Source organism: Lagenorhynchus albirostris, chromosome 6, assembly GCF_949774975.1.
Source record: "Lagenorhynchus albirostris chromosome 6, mLagAlb1.1, whole genome shotgun sequence".
Taxonomy (NCBI): Eukaryota; Metazoa; Chordata; class Mammalia; order Artiodactyla; family Delphinidae; genus Lagenorhynchus; species Lagenorhynchus albirostris.
In genome coordinates this window covers 38,096,439-38,122,789 of record NC_083100.1, presented here as the reverse complement: position 1 = coordinate 38,122,789, position 26,351 = coordinate 38,096,439, and the positions used below count along the sequence as shown (strand labels likewise).

General features: G+C 39.4%; 1 protein-coding gene across 1 annotated transcript in view; it reads right to left on the bottom strand.

Annotated features, from left to right (window-relative positions):
* ANKRD44 (ankyrin repeat domain 44) overlaps window positions 1-26,351 on the bottom strand; it is a 317,887-nt gene that overhangs the window by 103,893 nt on the left and 187,643 nt on the right. The window contains exons 5-9 of the mRNA XM_060152397.1: window positions 20,839-21,039; window positions 20,389-20,476; window positions 17,804-17,946; window positions 16,559-16,771; window positions 7,854-7,932 (exon numbers count right to left, since the gene is read on the bottom strand). Coding sequence (XP_060008380.1) covers window positions 7,854-7,932; window positions 16,559-16,771; window positions 17,804-17,946; window positions 20,389-20,476; window positions 20,839-21,039 — 724 coding nt within the window. The remainder of the gene's footprint in view (window positions 1-7,853; window positions 7,933-16,558; window positions 16,772-17,803; window positions 17,947-20,388; window positions 20,477-20,838; window positions 21,040-26,351) is intronic.

Below are 26,351 nucleotides of genomic sequence, written 5' to 3'. Positions count from 1 at the left end.
ATACCCCAGAGTTGAATTGCACTTCCCATCACATCTCCACAGCACACACATAAGGTCAAGTTTTTCCATTACTGGGTGATGCAACTCTTGATTACTTGCAATAGGTACAGAGTGTCAGTTTGGGAACATGAAAAAGTAAGTTCTGGAGGTGGGGAGTGGTGATGGCTGCACAACAATGTGAATGTACTTACTAGTGCCACTTAAACATAGTTTAAATGGTAAATTTTTTGTACCACAGTAAAAAAAAAAAGGCTTGATTATCAGTAAGAAAATATCAGTAAGCTGATATTTCAAAACTAAAATACATAATTTTAAGCTACTAATACTATAATGTTTAGTTTGTATATCTGAACTATACATACACATTTATGTCTTCCAGAATAAGAAATACAAGAGATGCCAGCCAGCACTCTCCACTGTACAAATGTCTTTTCCCCTTTTGTAATTAACAAGGAATTTGTGGGTGATACTTCCAGACTGTGCAAATACTCTATTTCCCAACAAAGTTTCCTATAATGATTTTAGCATATACAGCGAGTACTTCGTTCAAAAGTTATCTGAATTCTTCGTTCTGTGTGCTTATATTATCAATTTGATACACAGGTTCATTGGATTTTGTTTTCAAAATGTTTACCAGCTTTAATTTTATTTTATTAATACGTAACACACGTGTCAAAAGTCAAAAATTCTACACTTTTAAAAAGTCCCACTCTCATTTCTATCCCTTTCACTTCACCCTCAACCACTTCCTATAGTAATTAATCACTTTCTTTAGTTTTGGTTTATGCTTTCTGTGTTTCTCTTTGCAAAAACAAGCACAATAGAATCTTTCATACCGTGCTTTTTTTGTCGTTTTTCACTTAACAACATACCCTCGAATTCACTCCTAGAGATCCCTTCTTGGAAATCTTCCTCATTTTTGTACAGCTTAATTATTTTTCATTGCATGGATGTATTAGTTAAGTACACCAGTCGGGTATGGATGAGCATTTAGGTGGTAAAAATCATTTCGCTAATATCAGGAATGTTGTAGGGAATAACCTCATTCTGCAAGTGTTTTGTATTTGTTGGGTCTATCTTCAGAATAAATTCCTAGAAAGGGGATTTCTAGGTTACAGAAATGACTACGTGGTTTTGTTAGATTTTGCCACGTTTCCCTCTTTAGGCGCTGTGCAATTTTGCACTCACACAAGCAATGTATGAGAGTGCCTTTTCTCCTCCCCAGCCTTGTCAAGCTTTTGAATATATACCACGTAATGAGTGAGAACTGGTATCTCACTGTAGTCTTTTCATTTCTCTTGTTAAGGAAGTTGAGAATCTTTTAATATATTAAAGGGCCATTTGTTTACCTTTTTCTATGAACCATTTTTTCATGACTTCCGCCCATTTTTCTAAGACTGTGTGTGTGTGTGTGTGTGTGTGTGTGATGTCTTTTATTGTATTTAGATTTTGCATTGTAGTTAAAAAGGCTTTCCCCACATCCTAGCAATAAGGAAACTGACATATGTGAAAATATTTGCTACATGCATTAGTGATAATTGGGTAAGCTTCCAAGTAGTTTAAGAGTCCTTGAAAATCATGAAATAAGGAGAAATCAAGGAGAGGGAGGAATGGGGAGTGACTGCTAACTGGGATAAAGATTTTGAAGGGGTGTGATGAAAATGTTCTGGAATTACATAATGGTGATGGTTGTAAAGCCTTGTGAAAATACTGAAATCCACTGAACTGTACACTTTAAAATGGTGACTTTTATAGTATATGAATTACATCCCAGTCAAAAAGGAAGGGCCTGAAGAAAGTAGGAAAAGGGGAGGGAGTAAAGGACAGGGAAGCACACCAAGGAGAAAAATCACATAGTGTGTACTCTTGCTTATGTAAGCCCACACGCACTTATGCTTTTAATAAAAGAAAGCACCTAGGATATTGGGGCACTGAATATAAATTATTCTAAGGTTTTATTTCCTGACTATCCTGTTCATAAACAAATCTCTGCATCATTATGGAAAGCAGTTAAGTTATTGAATTGTCAGCTCATGCTCTTAGATATCAGGTACTTTAGAATAGGTCAAATCTTAAGCTTTACTCCCATCATCAATTATATTGGACTGAAGTAAGCTGATATTTTAAAACTAAAATACATAGTTTTAAGATACTAATACTATAATGTTTAGTTTATATATCTAAACTACACATACACATTTATATATTCCAGAATAAGAAATACAAAATCCTGAGAAATGCAAATATTATATAAATGGCTTAGATCAATCTAAAAAGATATTAAGCATTTACTTTAAATAATATTTATTACTGAGAAAGTAATTTTCTCACTGTAGAAAATTTAGAAGATGCAGTAAAATACAAAGAAGAAAACAGAAGTCATCTATAAATTCACTGATTATCCGAGATAATCAGTATTAATCCTCTGGATATATTCTTCCAGTTGTTTGTATGTGTGTGTGCATTTGTGTGTGAAGACATTTCCCATGGTTGAGATCATAGGGTAGAAAGAGTTTTGTATCCCCATCTCCCCCTCAGTATTATATCACAAACACTTTCCACGTCATTAATTAGTTTCATTAACACAACTGTAAATGACTACATGATATCAGTATTTAGAGAATTCACTCAACAAGTCCCCAATTACTAGGCATTTAGGCTATGCCCAAATTTTGCCATTAGGAAAAACACAGGAACGAACATAATTATACATAATCTTTATCCACCATTTCAGACGATCTCCTTCAGCAATATTTTTACAAGTAGAACTACTAGATCACAAGTATGAATGTTTTCAAGGCTCTTGATGGACACAGGCAAATTGCTTTTGAGAAAGGCTGTGCCCATTTGCACACCCATCAGAGGTATACTTGAGTACCAAAAGGAAGCCATTGAGAGTCTTTTCAGATCTGAGGAAAAAGCATTAACTTCCAGGCCAAGACACTATTTCTTATAATATGACCATTACAAAATCTTCACGATAATATCTGTATGGTCCTTCATTCTAATGAATCCTAACTATGACCACCAACTCCCTAAGATTTATTTCCAACAAACAATATATTTTCTAGCCAGGTGTACTGGCACAACAGAGTTAATGAACGAGAATCTCTCCTAGAAAGTGAAGTAATTACAAATATGTGTGAGCTTTGTAGAAGGGGAAGATGCTAAGAAAAAAACAAACTCCAATTAGTACATATGTTTACACAGGATTTAAGATGCTTCACTCTGCAACCAAGACTTTGGCAGGTAGAGTTTAGCTGCTGCCAACAAATTTGCACATTTGGAGTTTGCAACTTAATAGCTGTTTACAAAAAGGTAATCCCTTTTTAACTTTGTGACAGAGAAATATAAATGGCCACTTGAATGCAAATGCTGATCTTTCCTCATATCTTTGTGTCTGTGGCACAGTAGTGATTTTTAAAATCAGTTGTTCAAATAAATGGACTACAATCATTTCTGTAAAAGTAATAATTATGTATCTTTATATATACATTCTTAAATACACAGAAAAATCTGGAAGTTTCACCAAACTGTCAATAGAAATTCTTGGGATGGGGTTACGGAGACACATTGATGGGGGTCATGGGGGAATCTCTTTAATAATTTTATTCTACAGTGAGCATGTACTAATTTTATAATCAAGAAAAATTAAAATAAAATTAGTTATTAAAAACTTCTAGGGACTCAAGAGCTAGTTCACAGTAACCTAAATTTAGAAGTATCCAATTTAGATCATTTTTATGCCTTGGGGAAAGGCAGCCACCTGGTCTCCATGGATACCTCAGAGCAATCCAGGGTACATGTATCCATGTGAGAGCTGCCCACAGTGGTCAGCCTGAAAGGTCCACCCACGGAGCTGATGCGGGGAACTGTGGGAGACAGATCCCCAGACTTCAAAGAAGTCTTTCAAACACTACATTGCTCATGTCCTTCCCAGCCAAGAGTAGGGGCTCCATGTTTACCAGCCTCAAATATGCCAAAAATTGGATAGGAAAAGAGAAGAGTGAAAAATACTGGAAACGATGGAACAGAGGGTCTGAGCTGATAAAGTTTCCTGTTGTTACTGTCATTTCATAAGTCAATTTAAAACTGTAAAAATATGGGTAATTATCTTGGTCATTTAAGATATACTTCTAGAAAACATCATAACTTAGTAGAAAAATAAAAGAGAATATTTGTTATTTAGAAATATGTTTTATATTAAAGTAGGACCTCTAGATGAATGAATTTCTATCTTATAGTCACTCCTGAAGCCTTTCCATCTTCATTTGCTTGGAATGCAAATTACATATCTTTTTAAAAAATTTTATTGGAGTATAGTTGATTTACTATATTGTGTTAGTTTCAGGTGTACAGCAAAATGAATCAGTTCTACATATACATACTCTTTATTTTAGATTCTTTTCTCATATAAGCCATTACAGAGTAATGTAATACAGCAACCTGTGCTATACAGCAGGTCCTTATTAGTTATCTTTTTTTTTTAGCAAATTAAATATCTTTACTATTCATTTGAAGGTTGCAAGTTGTTATCGATCATTGATTATTAGTGAGGAAAATAACTATCATGAGTTTAGACATACGCAGAGCACGTCAGAAGGGATGATTTATGTAGCATTATCTAGGCATTCATCTGAAATTAGTTTTTCATCGCACAAACAAGAATAGTTATCTTATTAAGTTGCCTCAGAAAGTCTGTGAGCCCAAAGGTCAAAAACCTCACAATGAATCATCCTATCACTTCACTCTTCCTTCTCAAACTTTTATTTTTAAAGCTTCTGTGAAAATAAAAACATGATTTTGAACTTTTGTAACCTGCTGGACAGCATCTGAGGCAGCTGCCTGTGCAAAAGCCCAGATCAAATGCCTTCTGATATCAGATTGTGTTTTCGTTTACTTCTTTCCCTCTCTGGCTCTTACAACACAGCTTCAGACAACAAACAACGTGATTGAACCGCAGAGGTAGTCTTTGCTTATTAACTTAAAAAAGAAAAGAGTCTTTTGGGTTTTTGTCTTAAACGATCACCTTACCAAAGCTGAATGCTTCTGAAAAAAAAAGTCATTATGAAGAATTAATAACCCTGACTAGAGATCAGTCAGAGAAGCAGAGAAATACTGCACAAAGTCCAAACATCAGAGCCATTTAACAAAACAAATAAATAAACATCAAGAATGTTCCTAAGCAGGTCTTAAGAGCCAAGTGATGTCCCCATGGGGGACGGGCATTCCAGGTCCTGTGGTGTGGTTACCCACTCTGGAGGACAGACACCAGGCCCTGGGGGTGTGAGCCTCTGGGCTTTTCCCAGAAAGAAACCAACAAACAGGAGGAAAGAAAAGAGCTTCCTATTCTTGTCCCTGAGGGCATTTTTTTTTTTTTTTTTTTTTTTTTTCCCCCGTCGGGCCTCTCACTGTTGTGGCCTCTCCCGTTGCGGAGCACAGGCTCCGGACGTGCAGGCTCAGCGGCCATGGCTCACAGGCCCAGCCGCTCCGCGGCATGTGGGATCCTCCCGGAACGGGGCACGAACCCGTGTCCCCCGCATCGGCAGGCGGACTCTCAACCACTGCACCACCAGGGAAGCCCCAGGGCATTTTTTTAAAAAAGTCAAATGGAAGAACTCGCAGTTCTCACATCTGCAATGAATGCAAAGAACTGTCGGCTGAGAGAAGAGAATGCCAAATCATCCTTTTACAGGGATAAATAACTCTGCCAAATGCAAGCGACTCTTAGAGTAAATAGAATTCAAGTTAAAAACCATTTTAACCTGTCATTGTTCATACAGAGAAGAGTGGTTGAGAGTTCAGTCTCCAGCGTTAGACTTCCTGGGTTCTAATCTCTGTTCCTCAACATACATGCCATGTATCCCAGCAGAAGTGACAACCTCTCTGCCTCAGTTTCCGTATCTTGGAAATGGAGATAATAATAGCACCTCTTTCTCATGGGGTGGTTGGAAGGATTTATGTGGCGTGCTTAGCCAAGTGCCTGGCACAATGTGAAGAACACTCAACCAATGTTAGCTTTATCATTATACATAAGTTATGTATTATAGCCACTATATCCTCAGCATTATAGGACCCAGGATCCCACTCAACCCACAAGCAAGATGCCAGGCCAGCCAAGAATGAGATAGGCTCTGAGACCAGCTCCTTGATCACAGAGGACAAGACATCAGGTCTCTTTCAGGGGTCGTCCCAACTCCAAAGTCTAGCAAGAATGTCCAGAGAGGGCATGGAAGTCTTCAAGTCCACAGGGATGGTTTTTAGAGAGGTCAAAGCAGCCAGCAGCACCCCCAAGACTGTTGTAAGCACACTAGCATGACACGGGTCTGGCCCGCGGGGATGGACCTGTAGGAAGGCAGTGCTTACAAGGTGAAAAACTGCTCTTTCTCTGATCTGGTCATTAGTGCTTGAAATTATTCTAACAGGGAGCAATGCTTTTTAATGCCACAGAGCTAAGCCCTGGTGATGATGTTCACATTAAATTTTTAAAAATGGATACCAAATAACTCCCTAGTTTTGTTTAGTTTTAAGGCAGTGGACACTGTTTCTGAAAAACAGTTGAGAAATACAGTGGGATGAGGAAAGCGTGCAGAGGAGAGATGCTAGGGTCCCTCCCCACCTCCCCTTTACTTCAAGCAAAACAAAACAATTAAAGTGGCCTTTCAATAAAGTAAATGACAAAGGCATATCACATATTTCAAACTAGAATTAATGGGTGTTGTGCAGTTCATTTTCATTTACCTGCATTTGCTCACTGGAAATTTGTTGCGATTTCTTTTCTTCTACAGTTTCACTGAAGTGCTTATAAATTTCCTGTGCTTTGCTGCAGGTATTTTGCTTCCTCAGCATAATTTCCCTGGCCGGTCTTCCATCCAAATGTCAAATGACTTTTTAGTTTTACGACTTCAGTGCCTAAGACATAACTTAGTACCACTGACAATTCAAGTGTACATCATCCAGTATTCTTACAGATGAGAAAAAGATAGGTCTAAAAAAACTGACTAATGCCAGAATTTTGAGAACTAGAAATGTGGGTCAACTAAAGATAGTTTAGGAACTGCTGGCTTCACCTGGAATGTCAGCATAAAATCTGAACTAAACCTGTTTTTTTAAAATTGTCTTTAACATTTGCTAAAAGAATAGAAGTTGCGTTGTCAGAGTCAATCCACTCACAGATTCTGGCCATGACCCTCTAATAGTAATGTGAACCATGCTGTGAAGTGACACTCCCTAGTACTTTGGTTGCAGAGACAACCCAATGGTTCAAACACACCTTTATTGTAAGCCTGGGAAATTACTAGATTATGTGATTTTCCAAGGTCTCTATCAAGCCTGTGATTTTATGATCCTTTATATCATGTACGTACCCGTTTTTCCTCTGAGTCACTCATTTTTCTTACCTTTTGCCCAAGTAGCTTAACGAGTTTTAACTTATGGAACTATGGTGGATTCAAAAATTTTTAAATAATTCAGATTTGCTGCTAGAAAATGTCTGATACTTATTTTTATTAGTTTCAGAGTGAAAAATGCAGGATCTTGAGCCTATATAAGTAGATCATTTCCAGTTTCAAAACTCACATGTTCTTTGACTGACTGGGAATTGACTGTGAAACTTAGTGGCTCTACGTCCTCACTCTTATTTATTTATTTATTTTTTTATGTTCTCACTCTTAAGTGAATTGGTGATGACGTGTCTAAGAGCTTTTAGCAAAGTTCATCAAAGGACAGTATAAATCCAAGCTTAATAAACTCTAAAACAGAGCATCATATTTCACATTCAAATGACAGACAACCAAACTCAGTCACATCAGGAAACTGTTCCAGTAATGACACTGCAGAAGAATCTCACATACCATTCTGAATGAGGGTTTGTGACCGTGTGAACCTTCCGTGGACAGCTGTCATGTGCAGAGGACTTTTACCATCTTTACTCTAAAAAATGAGAGAGAGAGAAACAGTGGGCCAGTGACATCAATCTGAAACATTCCTAAGGACATTGCCAGCAATGCTCAATAAAGTGTATGTGATATCGCAAGTTATTGCCTAACTTCACATTTTTTTATTGAAGTATTTACACGTGATATCACAAGTTATTGCCTAACTTCACATTTTTTTTATTGAAGTATTTACAATGTTGTGTTAGTTTCAGGTATTCAGCAAAGTGATTCAATTATACATATATATTTTCTTTTTCAGATTCATTTCCATTATAGGTTATTGCAAAATACTGAATATAGTTCCCTGTGCTATACAGTAGGTCCTGTTATTTATCTATAACATCACATTTTAAAGAAGCTTCGAGATGTGGAAATTATTCTAGAGAAGAAATGGGAAATTTTTAGTTACACGGACAATTTTTAAACTACCCTGGTTTAAACTGAGGAAATCATCCAAAACGTTTTTTCATCTCCTGTGATCTACTGGTGAAGGTTTCCTTCAAGGAGTTTTCTTTTTCAACTTTTAAAAAAAATTGAAGTATAGTTAATTTACAATGTTGCGTTAGTTTCTAGTGTATAGCAAAGTGACTCAGTTATACATATATAGTATATATTATTTTTCATATTCTTTTCCATTATACAGTATAATGGATAGTATATGTATGGTTTATTACAGTGTTTTTTTCACCTTTTGTCTATAGTACATGAAAAAAAGACAAATGATGTATTAACTTGTTTGGCCCTGTTTGACCTGAAGATGACTAAATTGCTATAAATCACTGCAACTCTCAAAATTGACCTGAAATCCTCCACCATTCTCCACATTCTAATTCCACAGAGAAACACCACTTTCGATTATTCCAAAAGAGAAACATTTGCTTCACTTAACTCATTAGAAATCATAGGATTAAGCTATGTAAATTGCCATGTTAATGATTATCTGGAAATATGCGCTGAATTTATACATCTCTTTATTATTCAAGATATAAATGATGGCATTCTCTCTCACAGATTAAGCCAAAAGATGAAAAATGTACAGAATCCATACATCATTACACCAAATACCAAAGTATCATCATTACACCAAATACCAAAGTCCTACACATTTGATTAAGAAATAATCATTTACAGAATTTCTTCTAAAAATAGTGATATCCAAACAAAAATATTACTGTTATTTTAGACCCAAAGTATCCCCAACTGAGAGACTATATTATGTATTCTTTCATTCAGATATTATTTAAAAAAGAAAAGAAAAGAAAGAAATTTATGTAACTATTCTTTTTCTAAGTCTCAGAAGAAACGTTTCCCTAAGCCTGAGGTTAAAATATGAGATTTCAAAAACACAAGTTCATTTTTATGATGAAATTCAAATACGTGTGCTTTAAAATGATTCTTTCAAAAACTCTACAATGGAAAACAAATAATCACTTAAATATTTCTCAGAGTGAACCACAGACTCCTGCATCTGAATCACCCAGGATTCTTGTTAGAGATGTGAATTCTGTGCCCTAACCCAGACCTAAACTGAATCAGAATTGATTTCATTTCTAACTTTCACAGCACATTAAAGTTTAGGAGCCACTGGAATAGCTTATGAAACCACAAGGTTTAACAGAAGAATATTTATTATATCCTATAAGTCTATTCCTTAGACTTAAGAAAGGAACTATGCACAATCTGTGCCAAGGGAAGAGTTAGTCAGAGTGGTAACTGCATGTTGAGTGAAGTAAATAATCATTATAGTGAAAGGTTCTCAGGCTGATGGAGAAAAAAATAGGATTTTTTCTCCATCTTAATCTTGTATGATTATAACCTGAATTAGAAAAGATTGAGAAAGGAAAGGAAGATGGAAGTAAGCTTGAAGCTTTACTGAAATTACGTCTTTAGGGAAAAGGAGTATTAGTCAAGAAAATGAGGATATGATGCCATCACCAATCATAAGACATGATGGAGAAGAGCTCCTAAAAGCTTTCTGATTCCAGAGCCTGGGTCTTAGCTGGGATAAATGCAGACAATTCAAAAGACTAAAAAGTCTGGGAACCACTTAGGAATAAGGAGTTAAGACATACTCCCTCCAACAAAAAAGTGATGACAGCCCAAGGCTCTTAAGGAGAGAGAAAACAGAAATTGCAGAGCTGACATTCATTTGTCCCTAGATGGTGCTATTTCTTTAAATTTTGCTCCAGTATTTTCTCTTAAATTTAAGATGAAAACATAACTTACTAGCATTTAGTTAAATATATATAAAGCTGTAAATATTTCAGCATTTAGATAATATCTTTATAAATATTTAACCAAGCACTTTTCCATGCCTAGAAAAGAGCTTAAAGGCTAGGAGTAACCACCAACCTGGTGGTCACTAACTAAATTGCAGCCAGAGAGCCAAAGCAGACGTCACCAGTTTCTATAGTATATAGTTTACAAAGCTGGTCCCATTTCAAGGACAGTAAACACCATACCCTTTTCCTCCCTTGGAGTGCCTGTGCTTTTGGTAAAGGGACAAACAGACATGACCAAAGTTAGGTTAAATGAAAAGGATGGCAATATGGTCAATGGTGATGCTTGCTTCAGATCTACCCTTGCAGATCTTTGCCTGAGTTCACATGCCACTGAAGACAGACCTTAGCTGACTTTTTTTTTTCTCACTGGGATACGGGTGGCAGGAGGTCGGGAATCGGGGACAGGAAGCATTAAGGGTATCATAGCAGTCATTTTTGGGCAGCTTTGTTTATATGGTATAGGTGTAAAGGGAACTCATTTCAAAAAGCCATTGAAAACCAAGGAAGGTCAAAAAACTAGTACTTTTTATTTAGCCTTTACAAGTTAGAACGCAGAATATTCAGGTTGGGACTGAGGATCCTACTGAGTTTCATTATCTGCCTGAGAAATTTTTCACATGGGGGTGGGGTCGGGTGGCGGGGAACTTGCCATTGCTGCTGCTGGCCCTAGAACTTCAGATACCAAACATTCCCTGAATGCTCAAAGGAGAAGAAATGATCAGTTCTCCCACTTATTCAAAGCTTTGCTTTTAGAAGAACTTCTTCATTTCTAGCCTCCTTCCAATTTCTAGGTGCATTCTCCCAGAGCAGATTCAGGGCTTGGAAAATTTTGTGACCTTGAGAACTTGCTTAATAGCTCTCCTATTGACTTATGGTTCAGCCACAGTCATGAAAGAAAACCAGTGAGGACTAAGAATATTTTATGACAAATATTAGTATTCTTTCAGGGCAGAATTCACCATCATCCAAGGAAGATTAATCCTTGAATTAATGAAGCGTTTCCATTCTCAGAAATCCATTCATTCTTTTCTTCCACTTCTAATGCTTTCTTTCCTCCTCCTCCCATAAACCTTCTCTAAACTTAAATACACAGTTACTCCCCAGGAAGGTGAAGGCACTGTGTTCTCTGTGGCACAGTGCCCCCTGGCGCCACAAAGCTCGGTGGCTCTGGTGGAGGGCAATAAAGTCTCTATAAAATAAATATAGCCAGAAACCCCAAAGGGCTTCCTAATTCAATGGAAGAGCAATCTAATAACCTGGTGTGCAAAAAGCCATATACAGTCTAATTTTTTTAATGCTTCTAAAGGCTGGAGATGGCACGTGGTTGGCTCAGACATTCACCCCCCTCCTTTCCTCATTTCCTCTCTTAAGATTCAAGGGCCATGTCGCTATTACTGCTTACTCTTGCCTATTCCAGTTTCATCTTCAACCTCTGCAATGCAATTATAGAATATAACTTGGTCCTGGTACATACAATGAAGGGAGCTGGTCCACTTCAGTAAATGTGTGATGGGCTTCAGTTCCAGTCTCTTAGGGTTAAGTGATCTAAAGGGCCCGTGCACAGAAAAGAACTGAGACCACAGGCAGGCAGAATGTTAGGTAGGCAATGGTAATTTCTGAATCTATCTTTCTAAGTCATATCCAGCATGGCCACATGTTTACTGTCTTCTTTAATGCTTAGTTTGAGTGCTTCCAAAAAGAGCCTTGAGATGCTACAAAAATTACAACGTGGTCTCTGATGAAGAAGGGAAATTATTTCGTATTTCCTCATGCTCTTCCTATTTGCAAAAAAAAAAAGTAAACTTTCAACAGATTATTGTATTAAGTATTGTGTCTCTATTATTTTATAATAATTAAACTTTGTGATATCACAATATTCGAAATCAAGGACAGGGCCACGGTCAATCTAAGCAAAATGAGGGACTGTAAAATGCATGCAGGACACATAACCTTCCTCCCCTCTCCATCATCTTGCAATTTCTCATGAAGATGTCACTTTTTGTGTTTTGTGAGGACAGAGGAAAACAAAGTGAACACGTGAGTAGGTATTGGCTACATTTCAATCTGCTATTTTCTTCTAACTTTGGAAAATCTAAACAAATACAAATTGTCTTGCAATCTACAAACACTTTCAAAATCCAAGGGCAATGTGGTGCAGAGAGATAACAACCTCCAGTCAGACCGAATGGCTCCACGGAAATGTTAGATGATCCATGCATCCATAGTTAACTCATAAAGATTCAAGAGAATTAGGATGTAGATAGAGTAGATGGGGAGACTGAGGGAGAAGGCTAGATTGGATTCAAAATCCCATTTACACAGATTAGGTAATACGTAAACCCAAGTCTCAGACTTTTTTTTAATGGTGCTTCTTATACTCTATTGATGATTAGCAGTCTACAGGAAAAAATTAACTATTAAAATTAAGTAGCTATGCTTTCCATGTCCATTTTGTGGGGGAGAAGAGAAGGCTGCCATAAACCAAGGCATACCTAGTTGAAGCCTCTTATCCGATCTGAACTGGCTGCTAGTCAGTTACCTGGGAGAAGTAGGTAGGTATGCCAGAAAGTGGCCTTCTAACCTCAGTATCGGGCACACTGAAAGTATCCGTTGGCATGTTTTACAGAGGAAATGGAAAGCATCAGATAACCCCGTGAATTAATTAAGGTTGGTAAATAGAGATACTTTATCTAACTTCAATAATGTTCCTTCCTTTAGAGGATCCACAGGATGTCCCTCAGACATTAGGGTGGCAAGAAAAGTGTCACAAGTCTTGGGGACACTGACGGTTGAGCCACCGGTTTGCCTCCTGTCCTCTGCCACCCTCCTCTTAGACTCTAACCCCACATGTTGGCTCTTTCCCCACCTTGGTTGCTTTGTTGCCCCTAAAGACCTTCATCCTACCTCCACGTAGGACCTTGGATGGGGTCCCCTTACAAGATCTGGAACTCTGAAATTCTCTTCAGCTAGTTTACTTTTTCATTTCTGCCTGCTTTCTACCTTCATGAAGACACTCCATCCCCTTCGTTTCCTTCCTATCTTCCCTAACTCTTCTTTTTTTTTTTTTTTTTTTTTTGCGGTACGCCGGCCTCTCACTGTTGTGGCCTCTCCCGTTGCGGAGCACAGGCTCCGGACGCGCAGGCTCAGCGGCCATGGCTCACGGGCCCAGCCGCTCCGCAGCATGTGGGATCTTCCTGAACCGGGGCACGAACCTGTGTCCCCTGCATCGGCAGGCGGACTCTCAACCATTGTGCCACCAGGGAAGCCCCCTAACTCTTCTTTTTTCATCCGTTTCTCTGGCTTTCCTCCTCCTCCTGATCCTAAGAGTGAAGAGTTACTGGAGTCCTACAGCCCCTTCTCTACTCATGCTATGAGGTACTCTCTCCATGGGTGATCTCATCATCCTTTTGTCCCAGTTTCAACTATCAATCACCTCTACGTGAATGAGACAACCTAGGTGTTTTCTTCTATTCTCTACTGCTCTCCCATGCTAGAGAATCACATTTTGCACTATTGGTTTTCTCAGACTGGCTGTATCAAAGGCTCAAAATCAGCTTCTTAAGAACTAAACTCACTGGTTTTACCTTCTAAGCCTACTCTTTCTCCTGACATCCCTCTTAATAACAATAATCATTTATGGAGTACTCACTATGTGGCAGGCATTGTTCTAAGTAATTTATGTGAGATAACTTGCTTAATCCTCACAACAGTCCCATGAGGAAGATACTACCGTTTCCCTAATTTTACAGATAAACAAACAGACACACAGAGAAGTTGTTTATGATTATATAATTACTAAAAGTCAAGGAAGGATGAGAATCTAGGCAGTCTAGACACAGAACTAGACATTGAATCACTATGCTGTACCACCTCGTCAGCCAGATTTCAATTCCTTTTTTTTTTTGTGGTACGCGGGCCTCTCACTGTTGTGGCCTCTCCCGTTGCGGAGCACAGGCTCTGGACGCGCAGGCCCAGAGGCCATGGCTCACGAGCCCAGACGCTCCGCGGCATGTGGGATCTTCCCAGACCGGGGCACGAACCTGTGTCCCCTGCATCGGCAGGCGGACTCTCAACCACTGTGCCACCAGGGAAGCCCAGATTTCAATTCTTATACTCATCTTTATCTCCTCCATCTCTTGTCCAACGAAATCCCAGAGATTTCCTTTCTGCAAAGCCTCTCCCTCCGTTGGCTGTCCCCATCCCCCTGTCGTCATTACCTCTTATCCAGACCCATTTCATTGACTTCCAGTTATCTTCTACTTGTCCCCTCCCTAGGTCCACTATATCTGAAATTTTTTTTTTATAAAAATGAAAATAGCTTTTTTCTTTTGGATATAAAAGTAACACATACTTATGGCATCACAATAAGAAGATTAAAACAAATATATTGAAAAGCAACTAAAAATCCAAATCATAATTTTGCCTCGCTGGAGTGATAACTGTTGCTAGGATACTGACGTAGATTCCAGATATTTTTCTCTTTCTATGCACATACATAGACACATACTTTTTGAAATTATAAAACTGGATCATATTTACTTATTGCATTTTAATTTTTCATTGATTACACTGGGCATTGCTAGTCTTTTTGATACTTGCCAATTTTAAAGGCAAATATTAATGTATTAGTATTATAAACGTATTAGTTTGCATTTCTCTAATGACTAGTAATACTGAATATCTTTTCGTAAGTTTAATGGATATTGTATTCTCTCTCTTGTGATCTGCATTTGCCCATATTTTCTAGTAGACTATCAGACTTTTTCTTATTGATTTTTATGAGCTCTTACATATTAAATATGTTAACTCCTTGCTTATATGTATATTGCAGAAAAATTTCCAAGTTGCTCCCCTTTCAATTTTATGTTAAGGTTTTTGTTTTTGTCTTTTTTGTTGTTTTGTTTTGTTATATAAAAGTTTAAAAATTTTATGTAGTCATATATACATTTTTTTCTTTATGTTTTCTGTCTCTGGTTTTCTGTGGCCAGATTACCGTTTCTAATGCTCAGTTCTGATCATGTGGCCTCTATAATGATTAGCGGACCCACACCCTATAGAGGCCCCAACTCCTTGGGCAGTAGATAAGTGCTCATTCTTGGTCAGGTCACATTTCAGCTTGTTCCTGGCTCCTTTCTTTCATATGATTTGTACTCTAATCACAATAAATCGCTATTCTGAGAATTTGTCTCATATTTCCCCACTATTATAAATTAAATGAAAAAATATAAAAGGACTTTAATAGTGAATAGAGGAGATCATTAAAATAGACTGATCCAATATTCTTGAAATTAAATCTTGGAAATAACAATTTTTCAAAAGCAGAGACAGAATACACTGGGACCTTGCTTTACAATTCCTGTGTGCTTGGGAGAAGGGAAGCTGAGGATGAGAACAAGGTCACTTGGTATAAATCAGGATATTGTGCTACAATCTAAATGCATCCAAGTGATGTAACCTGGATCATGAAGGCTACCTGCAAAAGTTCCTCTTGGTTATCTGTTACAGTGAGCAGACTGGTTACCTAAAGTTTACCTATCGAGACCTCTCAACTCCTTTGCTTGCCATTCTATGTATCTGGAATGTCCTCTCTCAGATTCTCTCTATCCCTCCTCATCTCAACTGATATCAATCTTCAGCTCAAAAGCAATCTCTAGTTTTGATGCCCAAGCAAAAAGCAAGTCAATACTTACTTCTTATAGTCTGCAGCACTTTATTAATTTCTCACGCCACTCATGACACTCTCTCTTGCCCCATGATTATCTGAGTACATCATCTCCTTGCCATATCATAAGTCCCTTGAGGGCACCTTGGAGTATACACCCAGTACCAAACAGAGGGCACTAGGTAGTCCTCAGTAAGTTTGCTGAGTAAAGGAATTACCATTAAAACCAGATTAATATCATATACTTGAAGCCACTATCTGGGGTTTACTCCAGGAAACCATTTGAGAAACTCCTTGGAGGGCCTTGCGGGTTGGAAACAGACCTGAGATCGTTAGGTTAGGCTTCCTTTTCATGCTCAGCATCTCTGCCCCATCAGCTCAACATTCACCTCAGTATTAGAATCTCGGCCAAGTCCACATCCCTGAGACCCAGTATTTGCTCCCATATATTCACTAAGCTACCGAGGGCACGTGGCTAGAACCTCAGTGTCATCCACTGGTACCACCACTGCTGCAGAAGTTTCCACATCACGACAATATAGGATAAGTCCACAAGAATCAGGACGCTTAGAGTTACAATTCACTAATTGTAATTTACAGCAGGTGAGTTTGCTCAAACAGAGGCTCAGCGCAAAGGTACTTCACACTGAGAGAGGGAGACTGAGAGAGAGTCATACCTGAATGTTAACATCCGCCCCGTTGTTTACTAATAGTTCAAGACACAAAGCACCGTGTGTGGAGGCAGCAGCAAAATGCAACGGGGTGAACCCGCTGGTATTGGGCTGGTTCACATTAGCACCGTAGTCGGTCAGCTCGTTGACTACAGCATCCTGCCCGTTGTAGCAGGCCAGGTGGAGGGCCGTGTTTCCATACACGTTGATTTCATCAATCTGCAAATGAGTCCAACATGGGCGATTAAAAGCACTGAAGCCAATTTACTCCATTTCCCACCAAAAGCCTACCGGCTGTGCTGGAGAAAGGAAATACCCATCTGTCAGTGTGATCATTCAGAGCTTACTCTTGCCCCAGCGTGGTCATCCTGGGAAGGCTTCTCATGCGGAGGTAAAGCTCAGCAAAACGTGAAAGTGACAAAAAGTGAGCTGGGAGGAAGAGTGAGAGGTTTCCACTTGTGGCAAGATATCTTTCAGCTAGGGAAGGGACAAAAAGGGAGAGGCAAAGCTGCCTCAAAACGCCAGAGGAGAACTGAATCGGGGGAGCAAGAAACGAGCCCGGATCTCAACAGCGAACAGAAGAGGAAAGGGTGGGAGGTGCTCAGGGAGCTGCTGTGGGGCCTGAACTCAGAACCCGCTCTGCTGACACCTCAAGAGGCCACATTCTGGTGGCTGGGCTGTGGAGCTGCCCTGGTCATTTAGCCCCCAGCTCCCTCTTGCTCTCCCAGACCTGCCCTGACTGCTGTTATCACCATCTCACTATCGCAGCTCGCTTTTCCTTTCCTCCGGGACAGCCTCACTACTGCTCCCACCCTGCTACCTAAGGAGAAGGGGGTGAGGTCTACTTCTCCAGCTCAGCATGTTTGTCATTCACTTCTGCTTGGAAGCCACGATTTAGAAGGCTAGGTTCTAAAGGTGGGACGATGAAACCTCGCCAGTCTTTTAAAAATGACTGGTGGATATGTATCCCAGATGTTAAAATATTTCTCTATGTTGATATAGAAAGTTAGTCTGTTTCTGGCTTCCTACGACTTAGCATATGCCCCACTGCCCTTCATCAGTTGCCCATGTAAACTCAAAAAAGACAGGATGGTAAGAAATGAGGGTTGTTTTTCTTTTCCCTCTTGAATTAAAATGCAAACAGGATTTAATTTCAGAACAACAGAAAACCCACAAAGACACAGGATTTAATTTCCGAACAACAGAAAACCCACAAATGCACCATGGGGTGATGCCTGAATCATAGCTCACCTCCACCCCCAGATTCAGGAGATGCTTGACAACGCTGATCTGCCCATTGGAGGCCGCGGCATGCAGGGGCGTGTAGCCCTTCTTATCCTTACACGTCACTTCCGCGCCGTGGTTAACGAGCAAAGCCACAACGTCCAGGTGGCCTGTAGAAACAAAGCAGCAGAAAACATCGTTAACCTTTATAGGACAATCTGACAATTCATTCCACCTGAATTATCACCATCAGCTTTTATTGCCGCCAGCATCTTGCTAAGCTGTTTATAAAAAGCTGCTTCATGGCAAATATCCAACAAACATTTAGGGAGTACGTACTATGTGTCAGGCACCATGTAAGTGCTGTGGGAAGAAAGAAGATGATTCACATGTGAGGCTTCTCTTTAAGGAGATCGATGCCTGTTTACAAATAAATAATGTGGAGGTCCTGCCAATATGTTAGAACCAGAGACCAAAAAAAAAAATCACGTCAAATGAAAGCAATGCTTTTGAAACCAATTGCCATTCTTCACTGAAAAGTCTAACAATGACAATTTGGTTTGGAAAAACTAATGAAAGAAAAAAAGATCAATTAATCAGAACAACTCCAGATTATTGTTAAATCATATGCAACTGCTGCTGTTTGACCCTTTTCTGGGCCCACAAAAATGGCAACTTCATATGGTTCAACTTCAAGTTCTCATGAGTTGCTGGCTAAACTGAAAACCCTTCTAGTTTCAACTCCTGTTGGCATATTTTCTAGAATATCTTCCTTTGTTCTCTATCTTGCTACATATACAACAATAAATGTATTTGACCTTTATTTCCTGACTAAAGATTGTTCGATGCTTCAAGATCATTGCTCTAAACATTGTTGATAACTGAAGGGTAGAAGATGAGTACTGGCTCCAGGGCCTAAAATGTGTGTGTGTGTGTGTGTGTGTGTGTGTGTGTGTGTGTGTGTGTGTGTGTGTGTACAAAAGAGACAGAGTTTTGTCTTGGCTAGTTTTATGAAGACTTATGTACAGAAAAAAACTATTTTGAATTACTGGTGGTGCTATCTTAAGCTCCTTGCCCTGGTTTTGTCCATTAGTCCCTAAAGATAGTCATCTGTATATGTTTTCCTACATGTATCCCGATGACACACAAAAATGTAACTTTACTGCTTTAAAGCAATTCTACACATATGTTTTAGCCATGTATCAGCAAAGAACAAACGTGAAACTCCAGGTTCTTTGAGTCCCAGGTCACACTAGCTTAGTGTGTGCTCTGCCTAAACATCATGGGGCAAACGCTCACTGGCTCCAGTCCCGCAGGGACCATGCAGACATCCAACCTGCTTCAAACAACTCGGAAGTCCATGTCGCCTTGTAAAAAAGGATAATGCGTGCAAAATCTTAAGATTCTGTTTTTTTAAGTCCAATAATTCATTCAGGCCTATCTATAGCCACAGAATTTATTTCATCCCTGCCCGAACCCATTCTCTTTTTTCTCCCCACAATTAACATTTTTATTTTTTATGATAATAAAAGGTCCGTAGGCTTATTAAAAAGGATTCAGAAAAGGCAAAAAGGTGTTAAAAGGAAACCAAAATCATCCACAATCCCTTGAGATACTCAGTGAATAATTTCAGTGTTTAATACAACCCAGGTTGTTTTCATTTTATAGATATTTTTAACAAAAATGAGGATTGTATTATTCATACTGTATTATGATCTGTTTTCACTTAACATATCACAGAATCTTTCTATGTTAAGAAAATACTAATGATATCATCACTGTAGTTACTGCATAGTGTCCCACTGTGTAGATCTTTCACAATCTCCTGTGTTGTGATGGGCAGTCAGGGTGTTTATAACTTGGTGCTGATAGAATCCTGCTTTTCTGCTTTTCTAACTGCAGGATGTTCTCCAATTAGAAACACAAAGGAAGGATCTTAGTTCTTTTAGTTCTTCATTTCCCAAGAGTCAACACTGAGAATAAACTCTATGAGGGCTCTCATTTGTCAGTGGTACTAGTGCCAACAAAAGTGAAGAGGAAAAGCATAGAAATGTAATGTCTTCCTTTGTCTTCCGCACCCGAGCTGGCAGGAACAGCGAGCAAGCCCCAGCTCTGTCGGCAGTGCAGTAGCAGAATCACCCACAGTGACTCTGGCCACCTCCACCTACACGACAGTCAGGGTGTTGTCCTTTATTCCTTCCTTTTTGTTTCTTTCAGGAATATTTATAAATAAAAAGACAAATGAAATTTACATCCTTGCTTTGCTAGCCCGTCCTTCTTTCTCTTTAAACACCTTATTTTGCTGCCATAACAAGTTAAAATAAGCACAATTTGTGCCGCTTTCCAATCCAGATTGAAACGCACTCAATGAAGGCCATGCCATGATTCATCCCTCCTGCTCTTTGTAGGATAAATAAATCTCTGACAAAGCAACTGCCCAATTAGAGTGCTCTGTGCATGCCAGTACAAGGACCGAATCTTAATTCAACTGAATCCCAAGCTTGAAAAGAAGTCAGGCTCGCCCAAGAGAAAACCTGCGTGGTCAGTGAGAAACCCGGGGCTTTTTTAGTTCAAGTTATCTGCACTTTGCTCTCCATTCACGGAATCCTTACCCATATAAGCTGCCCAGTGCAGAGCACGCCGGTCCTTCTTGTCAAACGCATTGATGTTTGCCCCTTTGGCCAAGAGTAAATTAACCATCTGAAAGATAACCGACAGTGAAATCAAGCGTATACTCTGTAATGGTGAGGGGTCCTCACCCTCAGCAGGTGATGTGAGCCAAATTAATGTCCAATCTAAAGGCGGGTCAGAGATCTGAAGTTCAAAGTAGGAAGACACCACGGCCAACCTGCGGCATGTGTGTCAGAGGGAAAGACTGAGGTGTCGGCTACTTTTTCAATTCATTGTGGCTCTAAATTTAAAAATAGGTACAGTTGCCTAAGGTTTGGTGTACAAATATTATTGTCACATTATCTAAAAGCCTCAGCAATGAGATTGGGTTCCCCATGGGGCTAAGAGGGTCTGTGGGGAGGATTCTTGCTCTCAATGATGAGGACATTGACCTCCACATGGCCATTCAGAGCGGCGTGGTGCAAGGCTGTGCGTCCCCCTCGGTCAGAGACATTGACGCTGCTCAGCAGGGGAATGATGACTTCTGCACACTTGACAGCCTTATTGGCTGCTGCCACGTGGAGCGGGGTCTGCCAGTTCTTGTCCCTCGCATTGACGTCAGCCGAGTGCTTAATCAACACTTGCACTGCTTCCTACAACAAAAGCAGAATTTGCAGGGGTCACTGACACACACTCAGTCAATCCTTATTGCGTATAAGATGCTTCACCAGACCCTGGAACTACAGAAAGGGAAAGGCTCCCTTTCTGGCTCATGACAAGCTGGCTCATGACATATATTCTTCTGAGACAAGCAAGGTCATACGGGATGAAGATGAAAAGAGTGGCACAGATTAAAACAGATTCACTCTCCCTTTCTCTGTTAGGCCAAGAGCCCTGGCAAAACTCCAAAACCAAATAAACTTCCAAGTGTAAGGTTTCCTTACGAAATATAAGGTATCTTTAGGCCAAACGAGAGCACTCATGTGCAAGTGTGCACAGCAGGTTACAACAGCCATAGACCAAAGGGCCCCCAAAGATCCCCCAAGGTTAGCCATATTGGTCAGTAAGCCTCCATCTTCCAAAGCCAAAGGCCCCAAAGCTCTCCAGACATTCTTGGATCAATTTATAAATCTTTGGTTCTCTTGGTCAAATCTCAACCCTCCCTGTGTGATCAATAAGCGGTCAAGGGTAGAGGATGTCTATTACCACCATCAACTTGAAGTTACGAAATTGTTCCTTCTTTCCCCAATCTTTTCTATGTTAAAATGAGACTTTTTTTTTCGCTATTGAGTCCCTTCACCCTTCCTGAGCCTCCCACTTTTGATTTTCCTTCTATTGACCTAATCATCTTATTAGCCTCTTGAACTATAACTCTCCACCTTGGCTGTGCAATGGAATCACCTGGGGAGCTCTTAAAAATACACGTGACGGTTCTGTATTGATTCTAACTGGCCTCAGAATGTCTGTAAAGCTCCCTGGGGACTCTGTTATGCAGCCAGGATTGAGGACACTCTTCTCTTTAGTCAAGTAAAGGACATAGCTTCTCTCAAGAGAAGGGAATGGCTGTCGGTTGTTTCTCTTTATGTCTAGAGACATCCCTGAGACCAGTTGGATGTCCCTGGCTCCTTTATGGACACCTTGTCAATGTGGCATCAACAGACCAATGAAAGGCATTAGTACCACATTCCTGCCACCCTTCATGGACAAAGAACTTACCCGTGTCCACCTTAATCCCCAAAGACCTGGACTGTCTATCAACTTTCTCATGCAGGTATAGGAAGAATCGCAAAAAAGTAGATGATTTGAACTCTCAGAATTAACATTTTAACCAGGGACATAAAGGATGAATAAAAAAAAGTTCCATGAATCAGTAGTGGCAACATATTGAGATGAATGGCTAACTTGAACAGTAGAATGAGAGCAAAAAGAAGTTAACTTTGCAAATTAGAGAATACACTTTAAGAAAACAATGGGGCTCCATTTAGATGCTATAAATAAAGGGCAATAAACTGATAGGATCCAAGCAAACAATCAATTTGTTAAGATTACCAAAAAGGAAAAAAAAAAGATGTATGCCACCCATCCTCAGCACAACTGATGATAATGGCTATTAAATAGTCCTTGAGCCCATTTTAGAGTGAAACATGTGTACACGTATTATTAACGCTCGCTTACTATGTAAAAAACACTGTTAGAACTATGGAAGATTGAAGGAAGCATTAGTCAGGCTCTATCCTAAAAACTAGGTGGGTGAACAAAAAAGAAAAGAAAAGCTAGATCACAATATAAGCATTAAGATTTAAATAAGAGAAAAATAATATTTTTATCAACTTTCATCTCATAAATTATGCAGTTTATGTAGATGTGCAGTCAACCGTGATACGGGAAGAAAATATTGGAACCTCCATTTATATTTTATTTCTTTAAAAAGGAAAGCATTTAAGCTGGTATTTAACTTCTGGATTGGCGTCCTGCCCTCAGTCAGCTCCATGGAAGATCCTGCCTCACAGTGTTGGAGATGCCCTCAGGGAGGGGTGGGGCTTCCACAGTGCTGGGGGGGCGGGGCTTGCCCTCTCCATTCATTCACTTTGAGTGCACTGAAATACAGAGTGATGGCCTGCCGAGTCCATTTACAGATTGTAATACGTACCCTTAACCTAAAAACACCCTAAAATGGACAAGATTTATGCAAGGAACCCACAGATTAAAGATAATAATAATACTAATGCAAGCATAAATGATGTGAAAGTCACAGAGCTGACACCTCTACTCCTCATAAAAGCTTTCTATCACCTACATTACAAGGTAAAAGTAATGACAAATTTAATCAGATCTGACAAGAGCTTGGCAAAAACAGAGAAATCATCAAAAGTCTATTATCTAGGGCTCCCCTGGTGGCACAGTGGTTAAGAATCCGCCTGCCAGTGCAGGGGACACAGGTTTGAGCCCTGGTCTGGGAAGACCCCACATGCCATGGAGCAACTAAACCTGTGTGCCACAACTACTGAGCCTGCACTCTAGAGCCCATGAGCTACAACTACTGAGCCCACGTACTGCAACTACCGAAGCCCATGCGCCTAGAGCCCATACACCCCAACAAGGGAAGCCACTGCAATGAGAAGCCCACGCACGGCAAGGAAGAGTAGCCCCTGCTCGTCGCAACTAGAGAAAGCCCGTGTGCAGCAACGAAGGCCCAACGCAGCCACAAATAAACAAATAAATTTATATATAAAACAAAAGTCTATTATCTATATGGTTATTTAAGACTAGGACAAATGAAAAGCCTCACTTTAACATTTCACCTGTGCCTTGAAATATTATCTAATGACGGTAGTTCTTATATATAATTTATAAATAAATGAGATGCATATTCTGGAGATGCATGCTGAAAACGTTTTGCAGATACGTGGCCAAAAGGGTTGGAGGTAACCATCTCAAAAGCAGTGCTATAAAAAACGGTATATATCCTTTTCACACATTCACAGCAAAATAACAATACATACTGTCTCTTTAATACCTTTGCTTTGTATATTATTTTACTGTACTTGTACAGATTCTTGCTTTGCATTAAATATTATGTAAATTCAGGATAGACTTAACAAAACAGAAAATGTACAGGAACATTTCACAACTTTATACTATAAGACCAATTCATGAGAAATTTGTTTTTTAAAGGTAACAAAATGTGATTGCTCTTAGAGTAACTGCGACTAGGTGAATGAGATATTACCTAGGAGAGGCCCTACTTTTAAACGAATATTTAGGAATGATTTGCATTGTACACACAGCAATACTTTAAGCAAAGAAAATATACATTCATATGCCAGTTATGGTTTATATATAAATAAGTGCTTTTGGAGTTTGTGGGGAAAAAATGTATTCTTAAGTAGACAATACTTCTAAAAATATTTCTTTTTATATAAATTTATTTATTTATTTATTTTTGGCTGTGTTGGGTCTTCGTTTCAGTGCGAGGGCTTTCTCTATTTGTGGCAAGCGGGGGCCACTCTTCATCGCGGTGCACAGGCCTCTCACTGTCGCGGCCTCTCCCGTGGCGGAGCACAGGCTCCAGACGCGCAGGCTCAGTAGTTGTGGCTCACGGGCCCAGTTGCTCCGTGGCATGTGGGATCTTCCCAGACCGGGGCACGAACCCGTATCCCCTGCATTGGCAGGCAGACTCTCAACCACTGTGCCACCAGGGAAGCCCACACCATGTGTCTTTTGTACCAACACTCACTTTCACAGTTCAAGGACACCTAGAATAACCGTTACTTTTATTTCTCCAATTTTATAAAAGGTTTTAACTTTGCCATTCTCCATTTTTACTTTTATATCTGCTTATATAGTGAATTGAACAGTTTTCATCTTACTTGACAAGAAAGGACTCTATCAAGGAATACTTAGTATACAAAGGAGGGGTTCTTATTCAATTTCCAAGGATTAACCTTTTTTAAAAAAATGAAAATGCAAGTATAAAATGATTATGGAATTAAATTCACAGATACACCGGATATTAGAAGTAGAAAAGGCCTCAGGGGTCATCTGGATTGCCCCCTCATTTGATAGGCAGCTTCATTTTATAGGGAAGATGGCTGAAGATGGTTTGCCAGCCTGGGTTTAAGGGCTCATGCACTTTCTACTAGGTCAGAGCTTACTCAGCACACAGTAACAGCCAAGCACCCTGACATAAATACTTTGAAATGTTAATTCTCCTTAGTTATTTACATTTTTAAACTCTGAAGTTTTAGCCTGACAAACTGGCTTCCTACATTTAATAGAAATGTAATACAATATTTTCACAAAAACGAAGCTTTGATTTAAAAAGACTACAATTTCCTTTTTCAAAGTTGCATTTCTCTTTCAAAAATTTTAATCTTGTAAGCATTTTAACTTGGTTTTAAGAGGAAGTAATTCTATGGCTATTTAGGGAACTACTGATGTTTTTTTTCATTTTAACATCTTTATTGGAGTATAATTGCTTTACAATGGTATGTTAGTTTCAGCTTCACAACAAAATGAATCAGTTATACATATACATATGTTCCCATATCTCTCCCTTCTTGCGTCTCCCTCCCTCCCACCCTCCCTATCCCACCCCTCCAGGCGGTCACAAAGCACCGAGCTGATCTCCCTGTGCTATGCGGCTGCTTCCCCCTAGCTATCTACCTTATGTTTGGTAGTGTATATATGTCCATACCTCTCTCTCGCTTTGTCACAGTTTACCCCTCCCCATAGCCTCAAGTCCATTCTCTAGTAAGTCTGTGTCTTTATTCCTGTTTCACCCCTAGGTTTTTCATGACATTTTTTTTCTTAAATTCCATATATATGTGTTAGCATACGTTATTTGTCTCTCTCTTTCTGACTTACTTCACTCTGTATGACAGACTCTAGGTCTATCCACCACATTACAAATAGCTCAATTTCGTTTCTTTTTATGGCTGAGTAATATTCCATTGTATATATGTGCCACATCTTCTTTATCCATTCATCCGATGACGGACACTTAGGTTGTTTCCATCTCTGGGCTATTGTAAATAGAGCTGCAATGAACATTTTGGTACATGACTCTTTTTGAATTATGGTTTTCTCAGGGTATATGCCCAGTAGTGGGATTGCTGGGTCATATGGTAGTTCCATTTGTAGTTTTTTAAGGAACCTCCATACTGTTCTCCACAGTGGCTGTATCAATTTACATTCCCACCAACAGTGTAAGAGGGTTCCCTTTTCTCCACACCCTCTCCAGTATTTATTGTTTCTAGATTTTTTGATGATGGCCATTCTGACTGGTGTGAGATGATATCTCACTGTAGTTTTGATTTGCATTTCTCTAATGATTAGTGATGTTGAGCATTCTTTCATGTGTTTGTTGGCAGTCTGTATATCTTCTTTGGAGAAATGTCTATTTAGGTCTTCTGCCCATTTTTGGATTGGGTTGTTTGTTTTTTTGTTATTAAGCTGCATGAGC